Below are 27373 nucleotides of genomic sequence, written 5' to 3' on the forward strand. Positions count from 1 at the left end.
ATTGTAATATTCTCACACACACAAAAACCAACACCAGCGAACCCCACCCAGATAGACATCTTCCTCTCTCTGATGTGCTGCCACTACACATTACGTTTCCACTGCAATAGAAACCTAGGGATATTGTACTGCTGATGTTAGTATGTCGTTTTGTTGGTGGGAGCAGGATCTCAGTTTCTCTTTTGACTCATTTCTCGAGTTAACAGATGACTGTGTGTGTGAGCTGTAGGGTTGAGGGGGCGGACAGCGAAGGTAAGACTGACCCAGATTCAGCCACCCGGCCCCCAACCTCGCCTCAAATCAGCTGACTTCTCAGATGGAGAGCTGGAACTCAGCTTGTTTACTGGAACTCCGCTCTCTCCTCAAGATATTACCAACATCCCCAACCCAGCCTCCACAGAAAGACAGAGCAGAAGGACCTTCTCCAGAGTGTGAGATTGAGTGAACGAGTGGGGGGGGGGGGGGGGGGGGGGGCTCCCACCTCTGACTCTTCACCAGAGAAAGAGGACAACTTTGACTGTGTTTTTCTCCCACCTCTCACCACAGGGTTTTTACTCTCAGACTAACACCCTTACTTAGTTGGATGTCTTCCCATATGGGTGTTGGTTGTATTCTTATGGGATTCTCCCTTCAACCCACTACATGACATTTAGTTCAGTTGTGTATTATTAACATATATGAATACAAAGGCTGAATGGGAGAGAAAAGTAAGAAGCCTCTTGGGCTATGATGACAACAAATGGAAAACTGAATTAAATTATTTCATTTATTTGGAACCCTCCTCCAAATGACATGTCCTTAATTTTTCATTTCACAAAATATTTACAAAAAAGATAGTTTTCCTTTTTTTAAATTTTTTATATTGGTCGACTGTTCTTGTAACAATGGTTCCTTTCCAGCGTTTTTGACCAATGGATACGTCAGGCAGTCCAGTTCCTCTTTAGAAAAAGTTCATGAAAAAACCCTCAACCAGTACTTTCGCTCATCCTTTTTAAAACGGTTACTGATCTTTTTGTTTTGTAATATTCCAGAGTGCTTTATAAAACTCTTCCCCGCATGCTTACAGCCGCAAACTTGAAGCAGAGAGCTTGTGTGCTTGTTGAAAGGACGTGACATCACCCTGCAGGAAGTACATCATTAGCGCATCGTCACCGTCACACCCCTGGATGCTTGAGCTGATTTGTTTGGTCTGTCCAGTCCAGCCCAGGCCATATAGTGGCTCGGAGAGCCTCAGTCGTGTCTACCAGGCCAACTAGCTTTAAGACAAACATGAAACCTGCTCATATGGGGTTATTACTCATATGGCAATAACTCACGTGTCATGATTCGTATATTAATAACTAGAAAATAAAAGGAGACAGTCTCTTAGTCTTTCAGACGGAAGAATTTAATCCGAGGGGAAGCCTGACAGGAGGAGGGAAGGGGTGTGGATCCCCTTTCCAGTGAGATGGGCATAGAGAAAAGGAACAGAGAAGGTCTATAAACGGAGGAGGCTTACAGTTACCCCTACATCCTGATCTAGGGTCAGTCTCTGTCATTTGACCCTATGATGTTTAAGGTTAGGATTGGGGGGGGCGCGGGTAAACTGATTGTAGACCTGTGTCTACGATCAGGGCAACTTCTACACAGAGCGAAATCCCAACACCCCCAAAGTGCATGGAGGGAGTCCCACACACACACACAGAAGAGAACCTGGAAGCATGAGTGTGTGTGTTCAAGCTGTACAGTACATTCCTGAACTCAGCAAGGAGAGGAGACAAAAGTGCTGCAACAAAACCAGAGCTTTAACAGTAATAAACCATCCTTCTCTTCACACATCCATCAGATACCCCATGTCCAACAGACAGAAAATAATCAGAACAGTAATAACAATATTATAAGGCTAATCGATCTCACTACGACAGGGAGGGAGATGTCGCTAAAACATTTTAGTTGAGCCGAAATGCTTCAGCGTCAACAGTTGCTGCACAAACACACATATAATCATCATACAGTAACACTGTCTGTCTGTCTGACGAAGAAAACATAGAAAACTAATATATCAACCCTGCCCCCGAGTGTGGTGTGTGCGTAAATGCGTCTGAGTTGTAACATGGTGCTAAGCAGAGGATTGTCCGTATAACCAGTAGAAGTGTACTTCTGTGTGTGTAGCGGTATACATGTTCCGAATGTGTGTATCTCTGTAAGTGCATCTAATTGTGTGTGTGTGTGTGTGTGTGTGTGTGTGTGTGTGTGTGTGTGTGTGTGTGTGTGTGTGTGTGTGTGTGTGTGTGTGTGTGTGTGTGTGTGTGTGTGTGTTAACTAGTAGCGCAGTGCTAACCGGAGACCTAATTGCTTGTAGAAATGTGTGTGTTAACTGGTGACATAGTGCTTGGTGGAGGGCTGCCCATACAGCCCATAGAAGTCTGTGTGTCGGTGCGTCTGCTGTGCGTCTATCCAGTCTCTGACAGCAAGCCCTTGCATGGCTGGAGCTCCAGAGGCTAGGCCAGGGGGATGGGGATAGTCCTGGGCGCTTACCCAGGGAAAGGAGCCTGAACGTGGGTAGGGCGGGTGGCCGCGGTGCCCCGACACGGAGGGTACCCCGGAGCAGTAGCAGTTATCCATGGTACACACCAGGATCTTACGCCCGCCATACTGGGGGAGCACAGCCTGCTGGGAAGAATGGGAGGAGCTACTGCCGGCAGGGGGGAAGTGAGAGGGACCGAACACAGACCCTGAATGGTGATTGGTCAGAGAGCCACTTCCACTTCCTGTTCCGCCACCTTCGTTCATGTGGGAGGGGCCACAGGGACCCAGAGGCTGCTGATTCGAGGATTGGCCCTCTCCGGGGGCGGAGTTTGGGCCCTGGTAGGGCTGCTTAGAGGAGGAAGATGAGGAGTCCTTGAACCCGGAAGCAGTGTTTTTCCCGTTGCCTTCTGGGAATGCCGAGGAGTGTTTGCGTTTCTCCACCCCCGATCCAAGGCCGCTGGGAGACGCAGGGACGGACTGGAGGAATGAGGAGGGAGGGGTTAGGGGGGCTGGAGGGGGGGGGGGGGGGTGAGAGAGGTAGAGGAAGAGGAAAGAGAAGAGGGGATCAGAATTACCTTGATCCACTAAGACAAACCAGATAAGGCTGTGATGGTTCTGTAAAGATAATTCTCTCAATCCTACCTTCCATTGTTTTCCGTAGGCTCTTCTCTCTTTTGGAGAGTTCTGACAGGAACAGCTTAGAGTTGAGACTTCCCACCTTGTAGGGAGGGAGTGCACTGCCCACGCACCCTTGAGACCTGCAATACACACACACACACACACACACACACACACACACACACACACACACACACACACACACACAAATATGAATGTAACAAGCCTGGTATCTTAGCGCTCCATTAAAAGTATAGTTGCGGGACCGGAGTCTAGATGAGTGGTTAACACTCTTGACTCCGGGACCATACGATTCCCCCTGTGGCGAGGATCCCAGTTCAATCCTTGAATGAGCCCTGCGCATTTCTGCTGCTACTGCTCATATCCTGTAATAAAAACATATAAGGAGTCTGGAACTTCACCACACCTCCCACTACTGTACCTATAGTTGCAATGTGTGTAACAAGCATGACCATTCTAATATGATTACAGTGTTAAAGTGTGTAATCTCCTTTTTGTATCTGTAATAACATGTTTGCAATGGTCCTGTCTCTCACCGCTCCATGAGGACCTGGACAGGCTTGGTGTTCTTCATGAAGCCCAGCTCCTCAGATTTGCCAAAGGCCGTGTGGACTGAGCTGAGCAGCTTCTGGGCCTCGTGTCTCTGTTCTCCCAAAGCTAGAACCTGGCCCGCGTTTTCCTGGCAGAACCTAGAACGCGCCCGCTCTAGAACCTCCAGCGTACGGGACAAGTCTTCTTCCAAGAAGTGCTGCATCCGCAGATACTGCACACGCACCTCCTCTTTCAGCTCACACACTCTGTCCTGTAGGAGAGAACACATACTGTTAGACACACATCATTATCTCTATGGTTATATACTGAACTGAAATATAAAATGCAACATGTCAAGTGTTGGTCCCATGTTTCAAGAGCTTAAATAAAAGATGGCAGACGTTTTCCATACACACTAAAGCTTATTTTTGTTTACATCCCTGTTATTGAACATTTCTCCCTTGCCAAGATAATCCATCCACCTGACAGGTGTGGCACATCAAGAAGCTGATTAAACAGCATGATCATTACACAAGTGCACCTTGTGCTGGGGACAATAAAAGGCCATATATTTCTCAAGTTGAGGGAGTGTGCAATTGGCATGCTGACTGTAGGAATGTCCACCAGAGCTGTTGCCAGAGAATTGAATGTTCATTTATCTACTATAAGCCGCCTCCATCATTTTACAGAGTTTGGCAGTACGTCCAAACGGCCTCACAACCGCAGACCACGTGAAACTACGCCAGCCCAGGACCTCCGCAGGTAAAGAAGCTGCCAGTTGAGGACTTGTGAGGCGTATTGTTTCTCAAACTAGACACTAATGTACTTGTCCTCTTGCTCAGTTGTGCACCAGGGCCTCACACTCTTTTTATACTGGTTAGAGCCAGTTTGCACTGTTTTCTGTGAAGGGAGTAGTACACAGCGCTGTACGAGATCTTCAGCTTTTTGGCAATTTCTCGCATGGAATAGCCATTATTTCTCAGAATAAAAATAGACTGACGAGTTCCAGAAGAAAGTTCTTCGATTGTAGCCATTTTGAACCTGTAATCAAACCCACGAACGCTGATGCACCAGATACAGTGCCTTGCGAAAGTATTCGGCCCCCTTGAACTTTGCGACCTTTTGCCACATTTCAGGCTTCAAACATAAAGATATAAAACTGTATTTTTTTGTGAAGAATCAACAACAAGTGGGACACAATCATGAAGTGGAACGACATTTATTGGATATTTCAAACTTTTTTAACAAATCAAAAACTGAAAAATTGGGCGTGCAAAATTATTCAGCCCCCTTAAGTTAATACTTTGTAGCGCCACCTTTTGCTGCGATTACAGCTGTAAGTCGCTTGGGGTATGTCTCTATCAGTTTTGCACATCGAGAGACTGACATTTTTTCCCATTCCTCCTTGCAAAACAGCTCGTGCTCAGTGAGGTTGGATGGAGAGCATTTGTGAACAGCAGTTTTCAGTTCTTTCCACAGATTCTCGATTGGATTCAGGTCTGGACTTTGACTTGGCCATTCTAACACCTGGATATGTTTATTTTTGAACCATTCCATTGTAGATGTTGCTTTATGTTTTGGATCATTGTCTTGTTGGAAGACAAATCTCCGTCCCAGTCTCAGGTCTTTTGCAGACTCCATTAGGTTTTCTTCCAGAATGGTCCTGTATTTGGCTCCATCCATCTTCCCATCAATTTTAACCATCTTCCCTGTCCCTGCTGAAGAAAAGCAGGCCCAAACCATGATGCTGCCACCACCATGTTTGACAGTGGGGATGGTGTGTTCAGGGTGATGAGCTGTGTTGCTTTTACGCCAAACATAACATCTTGCATTGTTGCCAAAAAGTTCAATTTTGGTTTCATCTGACCAGAGCACCTTCTTCCACATGTTTGGTGTGTCTCCCAGGTGGCTTGTGGCAAACTTTAAACTACACTTTTATGGATATCTTTAAGAAATGGCTTTCTTCTTGCCACTCTTCCATAAAGGCCAGATTTGTGCAATATACGACTGATTGTTGTCCTATGGACAGAGTCTCCCACCTCAGCTGTAGATCTCTGCAGTTCATCCAGAGTGATCATGGGCCTCTTGGCTGCATCTCTGATCAGTCTTCTCCTTGTATGAGCTGAAAGTTTAGAGGGACGGCCAGGTCTTGGTAGATTTGCAGTGGTCTGATACTCCTTCCATTTCAATATTATCGCTTGCACAGTGTGTTAGGGAAGATTCAGAATTTGTTGGTAACATATGTAAGATGTTTTATATTCATCAAATATGTGTAAGTTAATTCTCATCAGAATGGTATTTTTGTGTAATTCTGTGGTGAGGTTGCAGTTATCTGTTCTATGTCAAAACTAAGTTGCCTGGGCCGCTGAGAGGGGAGAGGTCAAAGTGTCATCATGTGTAAACATATCTTTTACTCCCTACCTTTTCTAGTGGGGAAAGAAGGGTTGCAGTGTTGTTTCTATCTTAAACTATAGCCTCACCCTCCTCTCCGTGAGTTTGTCCAGGAGTTTGTATTTAGAGTGGGTTGTATCTAAATGACAATTTGATATATGCCTGTTGATATGGATGATTGGTTTATGGTTTCACGGGTTTGGGAAAGGAGACAAAGCTGAACGATGAGTTATGTCTATGCTGTCTGACTATGTGTCTTTGCTATTAAAGGAACTCAGTTGCATTGTAAGGGGGCTCTCAGAGGATTCACTGGGAGACACTGAATCAATCTGAGAGTCACAGGGTTGTGATAGAGCTCATATAATTAAAGATGGACTTTGATAACTAACTCTGACTTGTGTGTGTGGTTTGCTCCCATGATTTGGTAAAAAGAGGAAATTTCCACGACAAGTGCTCCTTGGGATGTTTAAAGCTTGGGAAATCTTTTTGTATCCAAATCCGGCTTTAAACTTCTTCACAACAGTATCTCGGACCTGCCTGGTGTGTTCCTTGTTCTTCATGATGCTCTTTGCGCTTTTAACGGACCTCTGAGACTATCACAGTGCAGGTGCATTTATATGGAGACTTGATTACACACAGGTGGATTGTATTTATCATCATTAGTCATTTAGGTCAACATTGGATCATTCAGAGATCCTCACTGAACTTCTGGAGAGAGTTTGCTACACTGAAAGTAAAGGGGCTGAATAATTTTGCACGCCCAATTTTTCAGTTTTTGATTTGTTAAAAAAGTTTGAAATATCCAATAAATGTCGTTCCACTTCATGATTGTGTCCCACTTGTTGTTGATTCTTCACAAAAAAATACAGTTTTATATCTTTATGTTTGAAGCCTGAAATGTGGCAAAAGGTCGCAAAGTTCAAGGGGGCCGAATACTTTCACAAGGCACTGTACTTAACTAGTCTAAAGAAGGCCAGTTTTATTGCTTCTTTAAATCAGAACAGTTTTCAGCTGTGCTAACATAATTGCAAAAGTGTTGTCTAATTAGCCTTTTAAAAGGATAAACGTGGATTAGCTAACAACGTGCCATTGGAACACAGGAGTAATGGTTGCTGATAATGGGCCTCTGTATGCCTATGTAGATATGACATAAAAATAAAACAAATTCAGCCGTTTCCAGCTACAATAGGCAATTACAACATTACCAATGTCTACACTGTATTTCTGATCAATTTGATGTTATTTTAATTGGAGAAAAAAAGTTATTTTCATTCAAAAACAAGGACATTTCTGAGTGACCCCAAATTTTTTAACGGTACCAGTCAAAAGTTTTAGAACACCTACTCATTCAAGAGTTTTAGAACACCTACTCATTCAAGAGTTTTAGAACACCTACTCATTCAAGAGTTTTAGAACACCTACTCATTCAAGAGTTTTAGAACACCTACTCATTCAAGAGTTTTAGAACACCTACTCATTCAAGAGTTTTAGAACACCTACTCATTCAAGAGTTTTAGAACACCTACTCATTCAAGAGTTTTAGAACACCTACTCATTCAAGAGTTTTAGAACACCTACTCATTCAAGAGTTTTAGAACACCTACTCATTCAAGAGTTTTAGAACACCTACTCATTCAAGAGTTTTAGAACACCTACTCATTCAAGAGTTTTAGAACACCTACACACCTACTCATTCAAGAGTTTTTATTTTCACTATTGTCTACATTGTAGAATAATAGTGAATACATCAAAAGTAGGAAATAACACATATGGAATCGCGTAGTAACCAAAAAAAGTGTTAAATCAAAATATATTTTATATTTGAGATTCTTCAAAGTAACCACCCTTTGCCTCAATGTCAGCTTTGCACACTCCTGGCATTCTCTCAACCAGCTTCATGAGGAATGCTTTTCCAACAGTAGTCTTGAAGGAGTGCCCACATATATGCTGAACACTTGTTGGCTACTTTTCCTTCACTCTGCGGTCCAACTCATCCCAAACCATCTCAATTGGGTTGAGGTCGGGTGATTGAAGAGGCCAGGTTATCGGATGCAGCACTCCATCAATCTTCTTCTTGGTCAAATAGCTCATACACAGCCTGGAGGTGAGATGTCGGTCGTTGTCCTGTTGAGAAACAAATAGCACCACTAAGCGCAATCCAGATGGGATGGCGTATCGCTGCAGAATGCTGTGGTAGCCATGCTGGTTAAGTGAGCCCATGAATTAGAAATAAACCACAGAGTGTCACCAGCAAAGCACCCCCACACCATCACACCTCCTCCTCCATGCTTCACGGTGGGAACCACACATGCGGAGATCATCCGTTCACCTACTCTGAGTCTCACAAAGACAGCAGTTGGAACCAAAAAGCTCAAATTTTGAGTCAGATTCTGAGGACAGATTTCCACCAGTCTAATGTCCATTGCTCGTGTTTCTTAGCACGGTGGGAACCACACATGCGGAGATCATCCGTTCACCTACTCTGAGTCTCACAAAGACAGCAGTTGGAACCAAAAAAGCTCAAATTTTGAGTCAGATTCTGAGGACAGATTTCCACCAGTCTAATGTCCATTGCTCGTGTTTCTTAGCCCAAGCAAGTCTCTTTTTATTGGTGGCCGTTAGTAGTGGTTTCCTTGCAGCAATTCAACCATGAAGGCCTGATACACGCAGTCTCCTCTGAACAGTTGATGTTGAGATGTGTCTGTTACTTGATCTCTGTGAAGCATTTATTTGGACTGCAACTTCTGAGGCTGGTAACTCTAATGAACGTATCCTCTGCAGCAGCCATAACTCTGGGTCTTCCTTTCCTCTGGCGGTCTTCATGAGAGCCAGTTTCATCATAGCGCTTGATGGTTTTTGCGACTGCACTTGAAGAAACGTTCAAAGTTCTTGCAATTTTCCAGATTGACTGACATTCATGTCTTATTGTAATGATGGACTGTCCTTTCTCTTTGCTTATTTGAGCTGTTCTTGCTATAATATGTACTTGGTCTTTTACCAAATAGGGCTATCTTCTGTATACCACCCCTACCTTGTCACAACACAACTGATTGGCTCAAATAAGGAAAGAAATTCCACAAATTAACTTTTAACAAAGGCACACCTGTTAATTGAAATGCATTCCAGGTGACTATCTCATGGAGCTGGTTGAGATCATGCCAAGCTGTTATCAAGGCAAAGGGTGGCTACTTTAAAGAATCTCAAATATATATTGATTTGTTGAATAATTTTTTGGTTACTACAAGATTCCATATGTGTTATTTCATAGTTTTGATGTCGTCGCTATTATTTCACAATGTAGAAAATAGTAAAAATAAAGAAAAACCCTGGAATGAGTAGGTGTGTCCAAAACTTTTGACTGGTACTCTGTGTATGGATAGATGACAGATAGATCATAGATATACACACATACATACATACACACAGAGAGAGAGTTTGAGAAATCAGACGTACCTCTACCACACACTTGTCAGAGTCCAGTTTACAGAGCTGCTCATCGATGTCCTGAACTCTCTCCTCCACCCTCTCCTGCTGCCGCAATAGATTTTGCTGTGGAAAGGGGAGAAGGGGGAGGGAGAGAGCGATGAGATAGAGAGAGCGAAAGTGGGAGAGAACGAGAAATGGTAAGTTCATAGTTTGGTTCGATAACTCTGAACAAATCAATATGATGAGTGAAGACAAACTCCACCAGCCCACTACCAAGCCTCCAGCAGACTGAGCCAGCTAATTTAGGCTCCATCTAACAAACACGCCATTTAAGGGGAGGAAGGGGGCTGTCATGGCAACCAATATATATTTTATGGTTGCATGTGTGTGAGGTATGAAGGGATGAACTGGGGGGATAGCCAGATAATGGACTATTTAAAAAAATAATTTAAGAACAAATTATTATTTACAATGACGGCCTACCCCGGATGACGCTAGGCTAATTGTGCACCGCCCTATGGGACTCCCAAACACGGCCGGATGTGATGCAGCCTGGATTTGAACCAGGTACTGCAGTGAAGCCTCTTGCACTGAGATGCAGTGCCTTAGACCACTGCGCCACTCGGGAGCTCTTTGTTTAAGCTTGGACACCTGTTTGCTGCGCAGCCTGCACGACTCAGGAGAGAGGGTGCGCACTGCAGCAGGGCGGGGGATGGGCAGGGACTGGTGGTATGTTGACATGGGAGGGAGAGAAAAAGTAGCCACTGACTCATGATAGTTAGACAAACTTATAAATGCCATAGGTTAATCTATCATCCCATTTGTCAGCAGTATACCACCCTGTATCCCACTGCTGGCTTGCCTTGGAAGATAAGCAGGGTTGGTCCCTGGATGGGAGACCAGAGGCTGCTAGAAGTGGTGTTGGAGGGCCAGTAGGAGGCACTCTTACCTCTGGGCTAAAAAACAAATCTCAATGCCCCAAGGCAGTGATTGGGGACATTGCCCTGTGTAAGGTGCTGTCTTTTGGATGGAATGTTAAAATTAGGTGTTCTGACTCTGTGGATCCCATGGCACTTATTGTAGGGGTGGTGTCGTGGTTAAATTCCTAATCTGACCATCATGGCCATGTAATCATTTCCAATTGGCTCATTCACCCTTTTCCCTGTTAGTATTCTCCAGGTTGTTGTTGTAAAAGAGAACGTGTTCACTCAACTTCTTTTGGATGGAATGTTAAAATTAGGTGTTCTGACTCTGTGGATCCCATGGCACTTATTGTAGGGGTGGTGTCGTGGTTAAATTCCTAATCTGACCATCATGGCCATGTAATCATTTCCAATTGGCTCATTCACCCTTTTCCCTGTTAGTATTCTCCAGGTTGTTGTTGTAAAAGAGAACGTGTTCAGTCAACTTACCTGGTTAAAAAAATATGTGGCTGTCTTTACTAATCCATGCTTTTGTCACTTCTAGGTTAGACTACTGCAATGCTCTACTTTCCGGCTACCCGGATAAAGCACTAAATAAACTTCAGTTCGTGCTAAATACGGCTGCTAGAATCCTGACTAGAACCAAAAAATGTGATCATATTACTCCAGTGCTAGCCTCCCTACACTGGCTTCCTGTCAAGGCAAGGGGCTGATTTCAAGGTTTTACTGCTAACCTACAAAGCATTACATGGGCTTGCTCCTACCCATCTCTCTGATTTGGTCCTGCCGTACATACCTACACGTACGCTACGGTCACAAGACGCAGGCCTCCTAATTGTCCCTAGAATTTCTAAGCAAACAGCTGGAGGCAGGGCTTTCTCCTATAGAGCTCCGTTTTTATGGAATGGTCTGCCTACCCATGTAAGAGACGCAAACTCGGTCTCAACCTTTAAGTCTTTACTGAAGATTCATCTCTTCAGTGGGTCATATGATTGAGTGTAGTCTGGCCCAGGAGTGGGAAGGTGAACGGAAAAGCTCTGGAGCAACGAACCGCCCTTGCTGTCTCTGCCTGGCCGGTTCCCCTCTTTCCACTGGGATTCTCTGCCTCTAACCCTATTACAGGGGCTGAGTCACTGGCTTACTGGGGCTCTTTCATACCGTCCCTAGGAGGGGTGCGTCACTTGAGTGGGTTGAGTCACTGATGTGATCTTACTGTCTGGGTTGGCGCCCCCCCTTGGGTTGTGCCGTGGCGGAGATCTTTGTGGGCTATACTCGGCCTTGTCTCAGGATGGTAAGTTGGTGGTTGAAGATGTCCCTCTAGTGGTGTGGGGGCTGTGCTTTGGCAAAGTGGGTGGGGTTATATCCATCCTGTTTGACCCTGTCCGGGGGTGTCCTCGGATGGGGCCACAGTGTCTCCTGACCCCTCCCGTCTCAGCCTCCAGTATTTATGCTGCAGTAGTTTATGTGTCGGGGGGCTAGGGTCAGTTTGTTATATCTGGAGTACTTCTCCTGTCCTATTCAGTGTCCTGTGTGAATTTAAGTGTGCTCTCTCTAATTCTCTCTCTCTCTCTCTCTCTCTCTCTCTCGGAGGACCTGAGCCCTAGGACCATGCCTCAGGACTACCTGACGTGATACCTCCTTGCTGTCCCCAGTTCACCTGGCCGTGCTGCTGCTCCAGTTTCAACTGTTATGCCTTATTATTATTGGACCATGCTGGTCATTTATGAATATTTGAAAATCTTGGCCATGTTCTGTTATAATCTCCACCCGGCACAGCCAGAAGAGGACTGGCCACCCCTCATAGCCTGGTTCCTCTCTAGGTTTCTTCCTAGGTTTTGGCCTTTCTAGGGAGTTTTTCCTAGCCACCGTGCTTCTACACCTGCATTGCTTGCTGTTTGGGGTTTTAAGGTTGGGTTTCTGTACAGCACTTTGAGATATCAGCTGATGTACGAAAGGCTATATAAATACATTTGATTTGATTTGATTTACTGTATCAAATCAATGTAAAGAAGCTAAGGTTAGCTAGTTGAGGATATTTTGACAACTCCATTCGGATTAAACAGACTACCTGTCGGTTGCTCGTTGTAGTCTAATCCTCATTTAGCCAATTTAATTCCGTCATTTTAATTATATTTTACACTGATTTAGAGATCTCCCACGTCACGTTGCTACACATGGAGCCTCTGACTGGTGCCAACAACAAGATACACGCATGAACCTATGTAGGCTACACAGTCTTTATATGGGGCACACGTCAATAAATCTACATTCAAAAGTGTGTTGGATTATTGAATTAAGAATGTCAAATGTCATGGTATAGAGCTGTCAAATGTCATGGTATAGAGCTGTCAAATGTCATGGTATAGAGCTGTCAAATGTCATGGTATAGAGCTGTCAAATGTCATGGTATAGAGCTGTCAAATGTCATGGTATAGAGCTGTCAAATGTCATGGTATAGAGCTGTCAAATGTCATGGTATAGAGCTGTCAAATGTCATGGTATAGAGCTGTCAAACGTCATGGTATAGAGCTGTCAAACGTCATGGTATAGAGCTGTCAAACGTCATGGTATAGAGCTGTCAAACGTCATGGTATAGAGCTGTCAAACGTCATGGTATAGAGCTGTCAAACGTCATGGTATAGAGCTGTCAAACGTCATGGTATAGAGCTGTCAAACGTCATGGTATAGAGCTGTCAAACGTCATGGTATAGAGCTGTCAAATGTCATGGTATAGAGCTGTCAAATGTCATGGTATAGAGCTGTCAAATGTCATGGTATAGAGCTGTCAAACGTCATGGTATAGAGCTGTCAAATGTCATGGTATAGAGCTGTCAAATGTCATGGTATAGAGCTGTCAAATGTCATGGTATAGAGCTGTGTGTGGCAATGTCACAAAGATCATTTCAATTGAGACAAAGACTTTTCATTGTTGAAATAAACCGATTATTTTTTTTGTTTTTTGTATTCACAACTATTCGAATATTAACGTCAGTTTGGATATTTGAATAACCGAGCCCATCCCAAGGGTGGAGAGAAAGGCGAGCGGGAGAGCAACTGGGGGGCAGAGAGTGAGAGATTTTCTCCTGCTGCTCCTCACCTCTTCCTCAATACTCTTTCTGAGCCCCACAAACACACATTAGGCCCACTCATGATACCGTTGTCACAACACTGGTTATTCTGGGCTGGCGTTAGCATGGCTACAACACACACGCTCAGATTGGCCAAACCAGAGTACCAGGCCAGCCGGCACAACTGACGCCAAACTAAGGCCAAAAACACAAGATAAGGAATTCCCAGACTTCCCAATCCCAAATAGAGAGTTCTAGCCTTTACTCCCTAGGATCCTCTCTGGATCTGAAATGTAGGATTTTGATTTGGGATTCAGCAGAGGAAACAAGACAGAAATTGGAACATTCCACTTCCTGGGGGAAAGGTTATAAGTAGGGCAATTCACTCCTCCTTTAGCATCTTCACACACACAGTGGAGGTCTGTGATCTGAATTCTAGGAGTTCTTCACAGGTCCAAGAGACCCGAAATTCCAAGATCCGACCCAGGACTTGAGCAGGTCCGGGGTCCTAAATTCTGACTGGGGTCTGGTCCGATATAACTGCCATGTGTTTCTGGACACATCCTCTGTTAAGATAATGTGTGAGGTGATGAGAACTGCACAAGCTTGTTATCTGTGTCAGTCAATTGCAACTCAAAACATATAGTTTATGTCCAGCTGAAAGTGGTTGATTTAAATGTATGCTCACTCAGCTGTGCTTCACAAGTAATACAAAACGGATCTATTACCGGTGTGATCATACAGCCTACCTCAAATTTTGAAACAGATGAATTTTTTTTTTTTAAAAGGCCCGAACAACAATGCATTGTCAGGGCAATTCCAGCAAAGCCAATATGCAGTGGTAATGTATTGGGCCTCTAACAAACCAGTACTGTTTTTTTAATTGGTTAATGTTGTATAGGCTTACGTTTAAGTCATGTTAAAAGAAAATATGAACGGTAGAACTCAGCTTGCATTTTGACTCAGAAGGTGATCTTGACTCAAAAGGTTGGTTACCGCTGTTCTAGACTTCTTATGGCTGGGGGGCAGAATTGAGGAGCTAGGATGAATAAGGTGTCCAGAGTAAACTGCCTGCTACTCAGGCCCAGAAGCTAAGATATGCATATAATTAGTAGATTTGGATAGAAAACACTCTGTAGTTTCTAAAACTGTTTGAATGCTGAGTATAACAGAACTCATATGGCAGGCAAAAACCTGAGAAAAAAATCCAACCAGGAAGTGGGAAATCTGAGGTTTGTAGGTTAAGTCTTTGCCTATCCAATTTACAGTATAAAATTTGGTCCGGTTGCACTTCCTAAGGCTTCCACTAGATGGCAACCGTCTTTAGAACCTTGTTTCAGGCTTCTACTGTGAAGGGGGAACGAATAAGAGCTGTTTGAGTCAGGGGGCTGGCAGAATGCCATGAGCTAAGTCATGCGCGCGGCCGTGAGAGCTAGCTGCGTTTCTTTTCATTTCTAAAGACAAAGGAATTGTCCGGTTGGACTATTATTGAAGATGGATTCTATACATCGTTTGACATGTTTCTACGAACTGTAATGGAACTGTCGTCTGAACTAAGAGCCTGCACCTTGTGAATTTGGATTTGTGAACTAAACGCGAACAAAAAGGGAGGTATTTGGACATATATAGACTTTATCGAACAAAACAAACATTTATTGTGGAACTGGGATTCCTGGGAGTGCATTCCAATGAAGATCAAAGGTAAGTTAATATTTATAATGCTATTTCTGACTTCTGTTGACTCTACAACACGGCGGGTATCTGTATGGCTTGTTTTGGTCTCTGAGCGCTGTTCTCAGATTATTGCATGGTGTGCTTTTTTCGTAAAGCTTTTTTGAAAATCTGACACAGCGGTTGCATTAAGGAGAGGTATATCTTTAATTCCATGTATAACACTTGTATTTTCATCAACATTTATGATGATTATTTCTGTAAATTGATGTGGCTCTCTGCAAAATCACCAGATGTTTTGGAAGCAAAACATTACTGAACATAACGCGCCAATGTAAACTGAGATTTTTGGATATAAATATGAACTTTATCGAACAAAACATACATGTATTGTGTAACATGAAGTCATATGAGTGTCATCTGATGAAGATCAAAGGTTAGTGATTCATTTTCTCTATTTCTGCTTTTTGTGACTCCTCACTTTGGCTGGAAAAATTGGTGTTTTTTTGTGACTAGGTGCTGACCTAACAATCATATGGTGTGCTTTCGCTGTACAGCCTTTTTGAAGTCGGACACTGTGGTGGGATTAACAACAAGTTTATCTTTAAAATGGTGTATAATACTTGTATGTTTGAGGAATTTTAATGAGATTTCTGTTTGAATTTGGCGCCCTGCAATTTCACTGGCTGTTGTCAAATCGATAATGTTAATGGGATTTCAGCCGTAAGAAGTTAACAACATCAACGTTTCCCTTTACTGATGCAATTGTGATCGAATCAAAGCAATATTAGCCACTTTCAATGCAACATAACAATCTGTAAAATGATAACAAAAGCTTTAGTTTCTAGACTGTCTTCCTCTCAGGCTTCCATGTCTTCTCCCTGGACCTCCTCAATGTTCACCTCTTGAACATCAGACTGAAGCCTCATCTTCACGGTCCCTTTCCAACCTTGTTGAAGATGGCTCTTTGTCAGGCTCAAAAAGCCTCATTTGCCCAGATGACCACCAATTTTTCAACCCTTGTACTGGTCAGCCTGTTGCGTGCTTTGGTGTTTGTGTTCCCAAACAAGGACCAGTTGCGCTCTGAGGCGGCCGATGTTGGTGGGATTTGGAGGATGATGGAGGCAACAGGGGAGAGAGCCTCAGATCCAAAGTCCCTTCCACCAGGTGGCTGATGAGATATGTTGGCATGACTGCCATATTGCATCTCAATCGCAAAGCCCTTGCTTGGAAGTGTACTCGCCAGACTGCCAAGAACCTTGCACTCATACAGGCAGGATGCTCTTGCCAGCATACTTGGGGTCCAACATGTATGCTGCGGCGTGTATGGGCTTCAGGCAGAAGTCTTCACGCTTTTTGATGCATTTCAGCACTGCAGTTTCCTCTGCTTGGAGCAACAGTGAAGTGGGCAGGGCAGTACGGATTTATTATTTTACTTAACATCAGACAGGATGGCATTGTCTCCCTCAATCCATGCAATGGCTACTGCTATAGGTTTCTGGTGTTTCAGGCTGCTTACCACTCTCTCCCAAAATACATCATCCAGGAGGATCCTCTTGATGGGGCTGTTCATATCGGCAGACTGTGTTATGGCCATTTCTTGGAGACTCCTTCCTCTCCGGGAGACTGTCAAACATGCTGACACCACCCCAACGGGTATTGCTGGGCAGCTTCAATGTGGTTCTATTATTCTTCTCACTTTGCTAGGTGAGGTAGATGGCTGTTATAACTTGATGACCCTTCACATACCATTGTTTTCAGTGCCATGACCTCGTGGAGGAGCAGATTCAATGCATGAGCAGCACAGCCAATGGGTGTGATGCGAAGGTAGGACTCCTCCACTTTAGACCAATCAGCCATCACGTTCTCAGCACTGTCTGTCACCAGTGCAAATACCTTCTGTGGTCCAAGGTCATTGATGACTGCCTTCAGCACATCTGCAATGTAGAGACCAGTGTGTCTGTTGTCCCTTGTGTCTGTGCTCTTGTAGAATACTGGTTGAGAGGTGGATATTTAGTTAATTATTCCTTGCCCAAGAACATTCGACCACCCATCAGAGATGATTGCAATACAGTCTGCTTTCTCTACGGTTTGCTTGACTGTCACTAGAACTCTGTTGAACTCTACATCTGGCAAATGAGTAGATAAAGCATGTATGGTATGAGGGGTGTATGCTGGGCGAATAACATCTCATCCAATAGACATTGCCTGTGCGCATCAGATGTGAACCAGGTCCATACACAGCTCGAGCAAGACATTCATCAGCATTTCTCTGACTAATTTTCACCTTAAATAGAAGTAGAGGCACTTTTGTCAGAGGTTGCTTGTTGTGAGCGCTGAGGGAACTTTATGCACTTGGCCAGATTATTCTGTATATTTGTTGCATTCTACACAAATGATTTGGCACAGTATTTGCAAATGTACACAGATGTTCCTTCTACATTAGCTGCAGTGAAATATTTCCACACATCAGATAGTGCCTGTGGCATTTTCCTGTAAAGATTAGGGGGAAAAACTAGAAAAAAAATCTATATATATATATTTAAAAACTGACGGTATTTTATGTTTAATAATAAAAGTTCTACATTTGCTTTATGAGTAGTGTGTGACCCTTAGGTGGCAACACATATTCTAAATTATTTCAATGGGTCTTTCTCCATTCTGATTGTTTTATACTGTTCAGACCATTTCTACACTACCACATAGGGCTACACGATATGGGCAAGCAATCTGGGCCTTATTCTTTACCAAATGATGCAATTTGAATTGCGATTTAGAGCAAAACACTTGTGTTAACTGTTGGAATCATGGAAATAGAATGTATACTCTAATTATATAGTTAGAATATAATAGTGGGCACTTTGAATACAGTGTTGTTTGACATGACAACAAATGGAAATGCCAGCGAGGAGCTATTGTGACAGGGTAAGAACTAAAGTGTTGATAGGTGTTTCCTAGGGGACCCTATAAGCTTTGGCTACATTGAATGTTCTCTTAGCTACTTCATGTTGCTAACATTCTTGCTTTGCGTTTACCTCTAATTTAGAAGACACTGTTGCGCAAACAAGATGATTTAAGTCAACACCATCACTGGTATTATCAGGCTTTGTAGCTAATTACGCTTGCTCTTACTCAGTACATTTATTAGCTACCTAGCGATTAGCAGCTAACAATCAGTGGCTAACAAGATTTTGGAACAACTTGCTAAGAAAAGACAAACTAGCTGTTTGCAGATGTAAGAAACACAAGCTAATAGTGTAATTATAGAATGCTAGTTAGTAGATGTATATTAAGAAGCAAAGTGGCAACTGCATCGTTGTCATCAACATTGTTCACCCACGACTGCATGGCCAGGCACGACTCCAACACCATCATTAAGTTTGCAGACGACACAACAGTTGTAGTAGGCCTGATCACCAACAATGACGAGACAGCCAAGAGGGAGGTCAGAGACCTGGCCGGGTGGTGCCAGAATAACAACCTTTCCCTCAACATAACCAAGACTAAGGAGATGATTGTGGACTACAGGAAAAGGTGCACCGAGCACGCCCCCATTCTCATCGACGGGGCTGTCGTGGAGCAGGTTGAGAGCTTCAAGTTCCTTGGTGTCCACATCAACAACAAACTACAATGGTCCAAACACACCATGGGTCCTGAGATCCTCAAAAGGTTCTACAGCTGCAACATCGAAAGCATCCTGACCGGTTGCATCACTGCCTGGTACGGCAGATGCTAGGCCTCCGACCGCAAGGCACTACAGAGGGTAGTGCGTACGGCCCAGTACATCACTGGGGCCAAGCTGCCTGCCATCCAAGACCTCTATACCAGGCGGTGTCAGAGGAAGGCCCTAAGAATTGTCAAAGACCCCAGCCACCCCAGTCATAGACTGTTCTCTCTACTTCCACATGGCAAGCTGTACCAGAGTGCCAAGTCTAGGACAAAAAGGCTTCTCAACAGTTTTTACCCCCAAGCCATAAGACTCCTGAACAGGTAACCAAATGGTTATCCGGACTATTTGCATTAACTATTTGCAAAAACTAACTTGCAGAAATTGTTAACAAGTTAGAAATGTTTTAAACACACGTTGATGTAGGCTACTATTTACTTGTTAACAAAAAATCATGTCATATAATATATTTTCCCCACCCAGTATTGTAATCAAAACTTACCAGAAAGCATGTAAATGGCTCAGATAGTGTAGTAGCGTGGGCTCAATAGCATCTCAGTGAGCAAGATGTTGAGAATCAGGTGTACATGTGATGGAAGAAAGCACTGTGCATGCAGAGGTTTGCAAATCCATTGAATTGGGGATAGTTTAACCAAAATATGCCATAAGTCCTAGAATTGCACTGTGTATCCCACAAAAAAAAGGTTCCCTGTCATAAGCCAACTTTAATGAATTTAAGCAAAATTCCCGGGCTTAACTTCCCACTGAAAATGTCTGTAAATGTACTGTTAAGTTTCAGACCCTTTGCAACCCTAGGCAGAATGCATTGGAGTAGGATTCTATTGCATTGACATGCACTACTCAGCCCGTACTCTACAAAGACTTGTGTGGCATAAACAAGCAGAGGTACAGGAGGCCTATAAGTAAATAGACCATTGCCATATATGGCTCTGTGCCATGTACTTTGAACTGGACTGTGCTTACAGCATGAGCTTGTTTTGAGATCAAAGCGAAAGCTGCATGTGTGCACATTTTGTTCATATCCTTTGCTAGTTCATGAGGTATTAACCCAGTTATAAATCATTTGTAGTCAGCAATAGGGAAAGGGAAATACCTAGTCTGTTGTACATCTGAATGCATTCAACTTAAACGTGTCTTCCGCATCTTACCCAAGGGGAGTGATTGCTTCCTACAAGAGCTTTTTGAAAAAGCGAGTCAGGTAAAGAGCTTCTTTTTTTTTTGCCTTAAAAGGAGCAGTTTCATATTTTGAGACAGGCTTGAATAAGCTAAGTAGCCAATAGACAGAGGGTAACATAATTTGTTTGATTCTCTGTAATAAAAATGGTACAGGAATAATAATGCATTTATTCTGAATTATTCTTGCATGAAACAATTTCAGTCACCTCCTTGTCTGAAGGACAAGTGGTTAAACAGGTTAATGTCAAGCCCTGCACATTTTTTCCAAAAGTCTCATGGAATGTAGGCCTACATTGAACACCACACATTGGCTGCTATTGTACGCTGAATGACAGAACAGCTATTTCCATGTTAAAATGATATGGGATGTATTTTCTCCATTGTTTTTGATGGTAGGCCACTCTGGTAAGCCTACATTATGATCAAATAGTATTAACAGTGGCCATGTAGGCTACTGTGGCTAACTTAGTGGGTACAGCCTCAGTGTTCACAGTAAACGCGCACTGGAAGTTGCACATCACTTTAACGTTCAAATTTGTGCTAAGCAGACCTGAAATATGCTCAGTGCTTGTACACTGCTTATAACCAACATTGAGGGAGTGTTTGCAGAGGGGTGTGGTTTATATAGCTACTCTACTGGTGCCAAAATTAGACGGTAGGGTGTCAAATATAATAAAAGGTTTACCCTATTTATCAATGGAAAAGGCATACGTTTCCCCTTTAATCTGTGTCTGGTGTTAAGTAGTTACTGGCTAGCTAGGTCTTCAGCGAGCATGTTAAGTAGTTACTGGCTAGCTAGGTCTTCAGCGAGCATGTTAAGTAGTTACTGGCTAGCTAGGTCTTCAGCGAGCATGTTAAGTAGTTACTGGCTAGCTAGGTCTTCAGCGAGCATGTTAAGTAGTTACTGGCTAGCTAGGTCTTCAGCGAGCATGTTAAGTAGTTACTGGCTAGCTAGGTCTTCAGCGAGCATGTTAAGTAGTTACTGGCTAGCTAGGTCTTCAGCGAGCATGTTAAGTAGTTACTGGCTAGCTAGGTCTTCAGCGAGCATGTTAAGTAGTTACTGGCTAGCTAGGTCTTCAGCGAGCATGTTAAGTAGTTACTGGCTAGCTAGGTCTTCAGCGAGCATGTTAAGTAGTTACTGGCTAGCTAGGTCTTCAGCGAGCATGTTAAGTAGTTACTGGCTAGCTAGGTCTTCAGCGAGCATGTTAAGTAGTTACTGGCTAGCTAGGTCTTCAGCGAGCATGTTAAGTAGTTACTGGAACAAAAGGATAGTTCAAAACTGACACAGTTGTCAAGTCAAAACATCCGTCAGTGCTGCTGTGAACCGCATCACAACAGACAGGACAAACGGGAGATAAATATATAGATATAATTGATGCAATTTCAATGTTCTTCGAGTTGCTTTGTTGATCACCAAATTAGCTTGAGATGATTTGACTGCAACACTGCTCACTGTGTCCAAGTTGTTTGACAAGTTGTTTGACATAGGCGTTTCAAAGAGCTGTTAGTCAAGGTGAGCTCATGGATATAAGCTCCCTGACCACTCAGACGGTCTTTTCCAACTTCCTGGTAGTTAGCCATGTGAGAAAAAGTCATTTTCAGAATGACTGTGCATAAAAATACGCAACATGTGTTTTGTTTAATTCTGTTAAGTAATTTTCTTAGGCCAGATTATGTTCCAACTAATGTCGGGTTTGCCGCAATATAATAGAATTACCGGTAGCCCAATGGCAACTCGCACTGGCTACTCGCACTGGCTACTCCCACTGGCTACTCCCACTGGCTACTCCCACTGGCTACTCCCACTCAAACCATGAAAAGGAAAAACCAACGAGGAGAGATGAAACTAAATGCCACCTGTTCGTACTTTCCCTATAAACAATGGCTTTTGATATTACCCTAATAAAAATGTTTGGTTTGGCTATTATTAGGTTTAGCTACTGCAGCGCTATAAAGGCATTGCGTACAAGCGACAGTAGAACTTGAGGTCATGAAGAATGTTTTAGGCCTACCAGATTTACTCCTATAATCTAAAAATATTATGAATTTTATGATCAAAAATCTTTCTCTCTGCTTCTTTTAGGGCTAGCCTAAGCTTCTCTTTCTTTATATAATTTAGGTCATATTAATATCATACAGTGGACCCCTAACCTGCAATGTCCTGATGCATTTAGTGCTCAAACCTCTGACAGCGGAACCGTAAAAGTGGACAATTATTGTTTAGGAAAGTAAAAACCAATAAAACAGGCTATAAAAAGTTTTGAATATACTACAGATCTAAAATATATCTGTTCTAGGCAGTTTAAGGACACTTAATTGTGGATCATTTGGCCCCCCCAAAAATATTGTTTATTTATGGCGCTGGCAATGCCCAGTTGGTTTCTTTCGCTCAATCTTTCTACTCCCGGATCTGAACGGGCCTCTCGGTTCGGGACCAGCACAGGTCTGTTTTTCCACGGGCCTTTTTGCGGAATGGGTCTGACTATACACACATCCAATTGGAACAGGTCTCCCTCTCATTCAACATCTTTTCCACGAGGACTCCCAGTAGGGAGGGATGATTTGGGGGAAGGCTGCAGGGCATCTCTACCCCCGTCACGACCAACTCCACCAGACGCACTTAAGCATCAGTGCATTAGCCCCGGGTTCCCGAAGTCACTCATCACATATGGAGATGGTAGTCACAGCAACAATCAGAGGATAGGAATTCACACTGTAGGTTGTTATACAAAACATAATGTCCTCCTAACCATTCCAATGTGGCAGTTCCCCAAAAACACACCCATCCACCTACACACAAGAGTACTAACATACTATTGAGTCAGAGACCAGAAGTAGTCACCAATATGAGTGAGGAGAAAAGCTTGTATGACTGACTAGCCCCTATCTGATATCCCAAATCTGGGGATAGTTTGTCGTTTTTAAACCAACCACAGCTTTCCTTACTAGAAACCAGGAAATAAAGAGATTCACAAGAAAACAAAAAGGAAACCATAAACAACCATTCGTCATCCTTTTCTACCACAGAATGGAGTGAAGAATCTCACTTCACCACCCCCCCCCCCCCCCCATACCACCCCCTTCTCCCGGCCTGTGTACCCAGGCGAGGATGCACCTGTGCTGAGGAGATAAGGCTGGCTGAAACCCCTCATTGTTCCACCCCTCCAACACATTGTTTGTCACTCTCAACAGATGAGTGGGGGTTGGAATGGATCAAAATAGAGAAATGCATTCAGTATAGGCTCACGTCACACACCAGGTTTTCCTGTTAGCCGGTAATAGCCGGCTTTTGGCCGATTAAAAAAAGGAAAAAGACGATAAATTACCGCCGGCCAATTGTCCAGGACAAGAGAAAATTCCCATTGCGAAATAATGCATTTTAGCCGGTTCACTGATTGAAATACCAGTCGATGTAGCGCGAGAGCTGCTGCAACAGGGCATTCATTGCCGCTGGAGTAAAACGTGCTTTTATAAGCCCAATCATTGCACAACAATTCTAAATGCAATCACGTGTTAAACTTTTGATGGCCACAATTCAAAAAGAGCTATTTTCATTTCTCAACTGGTAATTGAAGGTCTCTTCCCATTCGCCAGTCAAGTGTACAGGCAACTAGGCCGGCTTCAACGTGTCACACAACACTTTGAAATGAGCTGCAGGGCAGTATGCATTTTAAAAACAAAAAATACTTACATTGTCTGAAACCTCAACATTTTACTACATATTATGAGGCATATCTTAGCTTGCTTCAAAAGTAGCCTAGCCAATGCATAAGGGTCCGGTAAATTTCTTAAAATGTCCTGAAAATTAAAATGCTGCCGGTCCAATGTGAGGTGCCACATTTTCCTAACGGAAGCCCTGACACACACACACAATATTTTTCCCAATTTGAGCAGCTTTGTCCTTAACTAAAGGAAAGGGTGTAAGAGACATAATAGATCTTAAATTGTACCCGTATATCGTTGCGTCGTAGCTCAACGTCGGTGACCCCGTGTCCGTGACTGGGATGACATCGCGTGAAGCAGCAGTACTGACACACGGCTGTCTGTTCTGCCTCACAGTGGTAGAGTCTGTACTCGTCGTGCTGCGGACACGTCCAGGCCTTGACCGCCTCAGCCTCCACCAGCAGGTGTCCCAGAGCGGAGCAGGGCTGCTGCAGGTGTGTCTGGACGTGGCTCTGACAACAGGGGGCGCTACATCGTAGGCACACCTTCACGGCCGGGAGTGGTGGCCCACGGCGGCACAGAATACACTGCAGCACCGGCGAGGCCGCCTTCTCTACAGACAACGCGTTAAACTTGTCCACGATGTTGGACAGCTTGTGGTTCTTCTCCAGAGCGGGCTTCTGACTGTAGGCATGGTTGCACTCGGGGCAGCGGACCAGGGAAGAGTCTTTAGCCCAGGCCTCTGAGATGCAGCCCCGGCAGAAGTTGTGCTTGCAGGGCAGCTGGATGGGCTCAGAGAAGACGTGCAGGCAGATGGGGCAGATCAGCTCCTCTTCAAAACAGTTCCTCCACGTCTCGGACAGATCGGAGGTCGCCATGTTGGAGGCCATGTTGGGAGTGGCGGACATAGACACACGACAACGACAAGCTTCTCACATGAAAAAAAATAACAATCCTATGGCTCTATAGCCATATACTAAGCCCCTTGACTATAGTTAAAATGTCCTGAGGACTGTATAATGAAATACTCTAGTCCAATATGTTAGTCCTTGAGGGATAATTGTCTATTGTGCAAGCGCCAAAACGTAGCAATGAAGGGTTATTTTTAATCACCAGCACCGTCAACCAGTTTAGTCCAACCGACTGATGACACTGTCAGTGAGTCTTGTGAATGTCCGTCAGCTCCCTGCTATTGCTTTAAATCCAGGCAGCAGTGCACATCCTGTGGGGCAGAGCAGGTAGGCAGATTCCTTAGCGGCAGGCGCTGTCAGAAAAGGCCTCCGGACAACACCTCGGTGATTACAACACACAGTCCGGGCTGACCTTATGCATATTACCTTACCGTAAAGGTCCTTCCCGTTTATCTTAAATCACACGAGTTAGGCAAGAAACGTCTGACTTTGTGCGTAATATATGCCTATTTCTGACACCTCAATTGTTCGTATTTCCAGATAGCTACACGTATAAGCTACGGTATGATAGCAATGAAGGCACAGAGATCTACCGAGCAATACGGTTCAGACATTACACCGAATCGGTCTAAATTAGGGCCGTTTAGATGGTTACATCACCGTCAAGCTTGAATTGATTTCTATACAGCTGATGAAAGACTTCAACGCTCACCCATTCCTCTCCCCTTCTGCGTAGGTCTTACTTTAGCTTGACGACTTAGCTTCGACTTCCTCGTCGGTTTATGTTTGTTTGTTCCTCAATCGATTGAAGTCCAGCAATGAACATAAGGAAAATATTACGTTTCCGAATTTATTCCTATACCCACACCCTGAGTAAAGCGATTTGTAAATCGATCAAGCTTGCCCAAGGTTACTAAAACGCCGATGTTCCAATGAAGAGAATATTAATTATGTTCTTTTGTCCTCCAAAAATGAACAGACTATTTTAGGTGCATTCACAATTAATAGGATTTTGCTCGTGACAGCTTTTTCTAAGTAGGCTCTAACTAAAAAATATTTATTCTGATTTGCAAATCAGTTACATATGACAAGTGTCCTTAGCCCTTCAATAAACATTGTATTACGTTGCGACGGACTTTGATCCTCACGATAGCGACAAAATAACAGCCCGTTTGTTTGATGTGTAATGTCGTCAGCTATGAAGCCTCCACAGGCAACGATCGCATATCTGCACACAAGGCCTCGACGTTTCTCACCAAATACTCTTTCCTCTCGGTTGTTGGCCAATAAAGACTTGATCAAAAAATATCATACAAATACTTCGTTAGATGGCTATGTACTGCATAGTTTAATAGCCGACTCCAGTTCATACGCACAAAACAAAGGGTTTTTAGAATACACTGGAATGTTGGCTGCTGTGGCGAGCATTCAGATCAGAAACACAGACCATCAAAACGTCTCCAGACCCAAAATGTCCTGGCTTCATTCCTTTGGTTTAATCAGAGACGGATCATGACTATTATCAACTCACATTTCGAAAAAAACAAACATCTCTCCACTTACTTCGTAAGCTTAATTAAATCGTTTCAATTATCTGAGACGTCACATCACTATGTTCTGCCGCTGCACAACGCATAAATAAAGGATAAGCAAGAATATTTACGACTACCACAGATTTAACATTTACATCCAATATTCTATCTAATGTGTATAAAAAAGTATATATATATTTATATATAACACCCTTCTAATCTTAACTTAAAGAGGGCGTCGCTATTCTGGCCTTATTAAAATGTAGCTGTCATCAGCCATCTTGCACTCCTCATTTAAAAAAAAAAAAGCTAGAAAGAATCCATACAGGGCCTTGGTTAATCACAAAACTCGTTTGGTTTGCTGATCACACCGAAACAAAAAGAATCCGTCGCGTTCAAACACGCCTCGCCAGTTCTTTCAGATCCAGCGGTGTATATGTGGCCATTTTCGAGGCCTTCTGTCGCGTTGTTGTTTATAGCCGAGTCCACGGCAAATTGTCTTGATCATACAAATCCAACCTGTATCTGAATTATAATTTGTGACCCTCGTTTTTAAAATCGCTCTCTCCTTCTTTCTAGGGGAGCGTCGGGGAGAAGAGGAATGCTGGCTAGCTAGACTAGTCGTTCAATCGGACTAAACATCGGCTCCCCCTCCTTCCGGTTGGTCCCGTTCCTCCTCCACCGCCACGTGACCTGTCACACAACCGATGTGTGTCACGTTAACGGAAGGAGTTGGGGAGAAGAGAAAAGCGGCGCGGGAGAGACTGGCTTTTAAAAGGCTAAATATTTGTTGCATTGTTCACGTCCATCAGACCTGATACATTGTGTGTGTGACACGCAATCATGCAGTACAGTCAGAAAGCTGTTTAGCAGTTAGAGTAAATTCATAAAACCAAATGCTTAACGTTACCTTGACTTGGAAAAGTTCCAGTGTTGGATAGCCATAGTAAGCGCCCCTCTACTTTTTTGAGCCGGGTGTTTGAGTAGGCTAAACTAGGTACCTGTATTTGCTAGCTAAGAGAGAGAAAAAAAAGATATAGCAAGCTCTCTCTCACTTGCTTCTTAATTTTGGAAGAAATTAATTTGTTCAAATATTGTATTTCTTACTCTTCGAGTCAACTACTCACCACATGTTATGCACTGCAGTGCTAGCTGTAGTTAATGCTTTCAGAACTAGATCCATTCTTTGATACTTTGATTGGGTGGACAGGTTGAAGAATTACCTCTGGAAGTTGTCATAATTACT

The 27373-nt window shown here is 43.6% G+C and overlaps 1 protein-coding gene across 2 annotated transcripts; it reads right to left on the reverse strand.

Annotated features, from left to right (window-relative positions):
• Positions 1–748: 748 nt before the first annotated feature.
• LOC110499424 (probable E3 ubiquitin-protein ligase TRIM8) lies at positions 749–26798 on the reverse strand. Of its 2 annotated transcripts, XR_005037992.1 has the most exons (6): positions 23972–26798; positions 9523–9618; positions 3684–3949; positions 3151–3266; positions 2299–3017; positions 749–2224 (listed from the first exon to the last, which is right to left on the reverse strand). XR_005037992.1 is itself a non-coding variant. In XM_036956270.1 (5 exons), the coding sequence occupies exons 1-5, from the start codon at positions 24590–24592 to the stop codon at positions 2353–2355; spliced, it is 1764 nt and encodes a 587-aa protein (XP_036812165.1). In that variant the 5' UTR covers positions 24593–26797; the 3' UTR covers positions 753–2352. The 2 variants fall into 2 exon arrangements, 1 of the variants encoding a protein (XP_036812165.1); XM_036956270.1 differs by having other exon boundaries at positions 753–3017; positions 23972–26797.
• Between the last annotated feature and the right edge of the window lie 575 nt (positions 26799–27373).

This window comes from Oncorhynchus mykiss, chromosome 20, assembly GCF_013265735.2.
Source record: "Oncorhynchus mykiss isolate Arlee chromosome 20, USDA_OmykA_1.1, whole genome shotgun sequence".
Taxonomy (NCBI): domain Eukaryota; kingdom Metazoa; phylum Chordata; class Actinopteri; order Salmoniformes; family Salmonidae; genus Oncorhynchus; species Oncorhynchus mykiss.

Excerpts from the sequence above, each read along its gene's own strand:
- LOC110499424 (XM_036956270.1), bottom strand. The coding sequence starts at position 24,592 with ATGTCCGCCACTCCCAACATGGCCTCCAACATGGCGACCTCCGATCTG. Across the intron at positions 9,619-23,971 it reads TACGACGCAACGATATACGG|CAAAATCTATTGCGGCAGCA; the intron begins GTACAATTTAAG and ends CCCTTTCCACAG. Across the intron at positions 3,950-9,522 it reads CTGACAAGTGTGTGGTAGAG|GACAGAGTGTGTGAGCTGAA; the intron begins GTACGTCTGATT and ends TCTCTCCTACAG.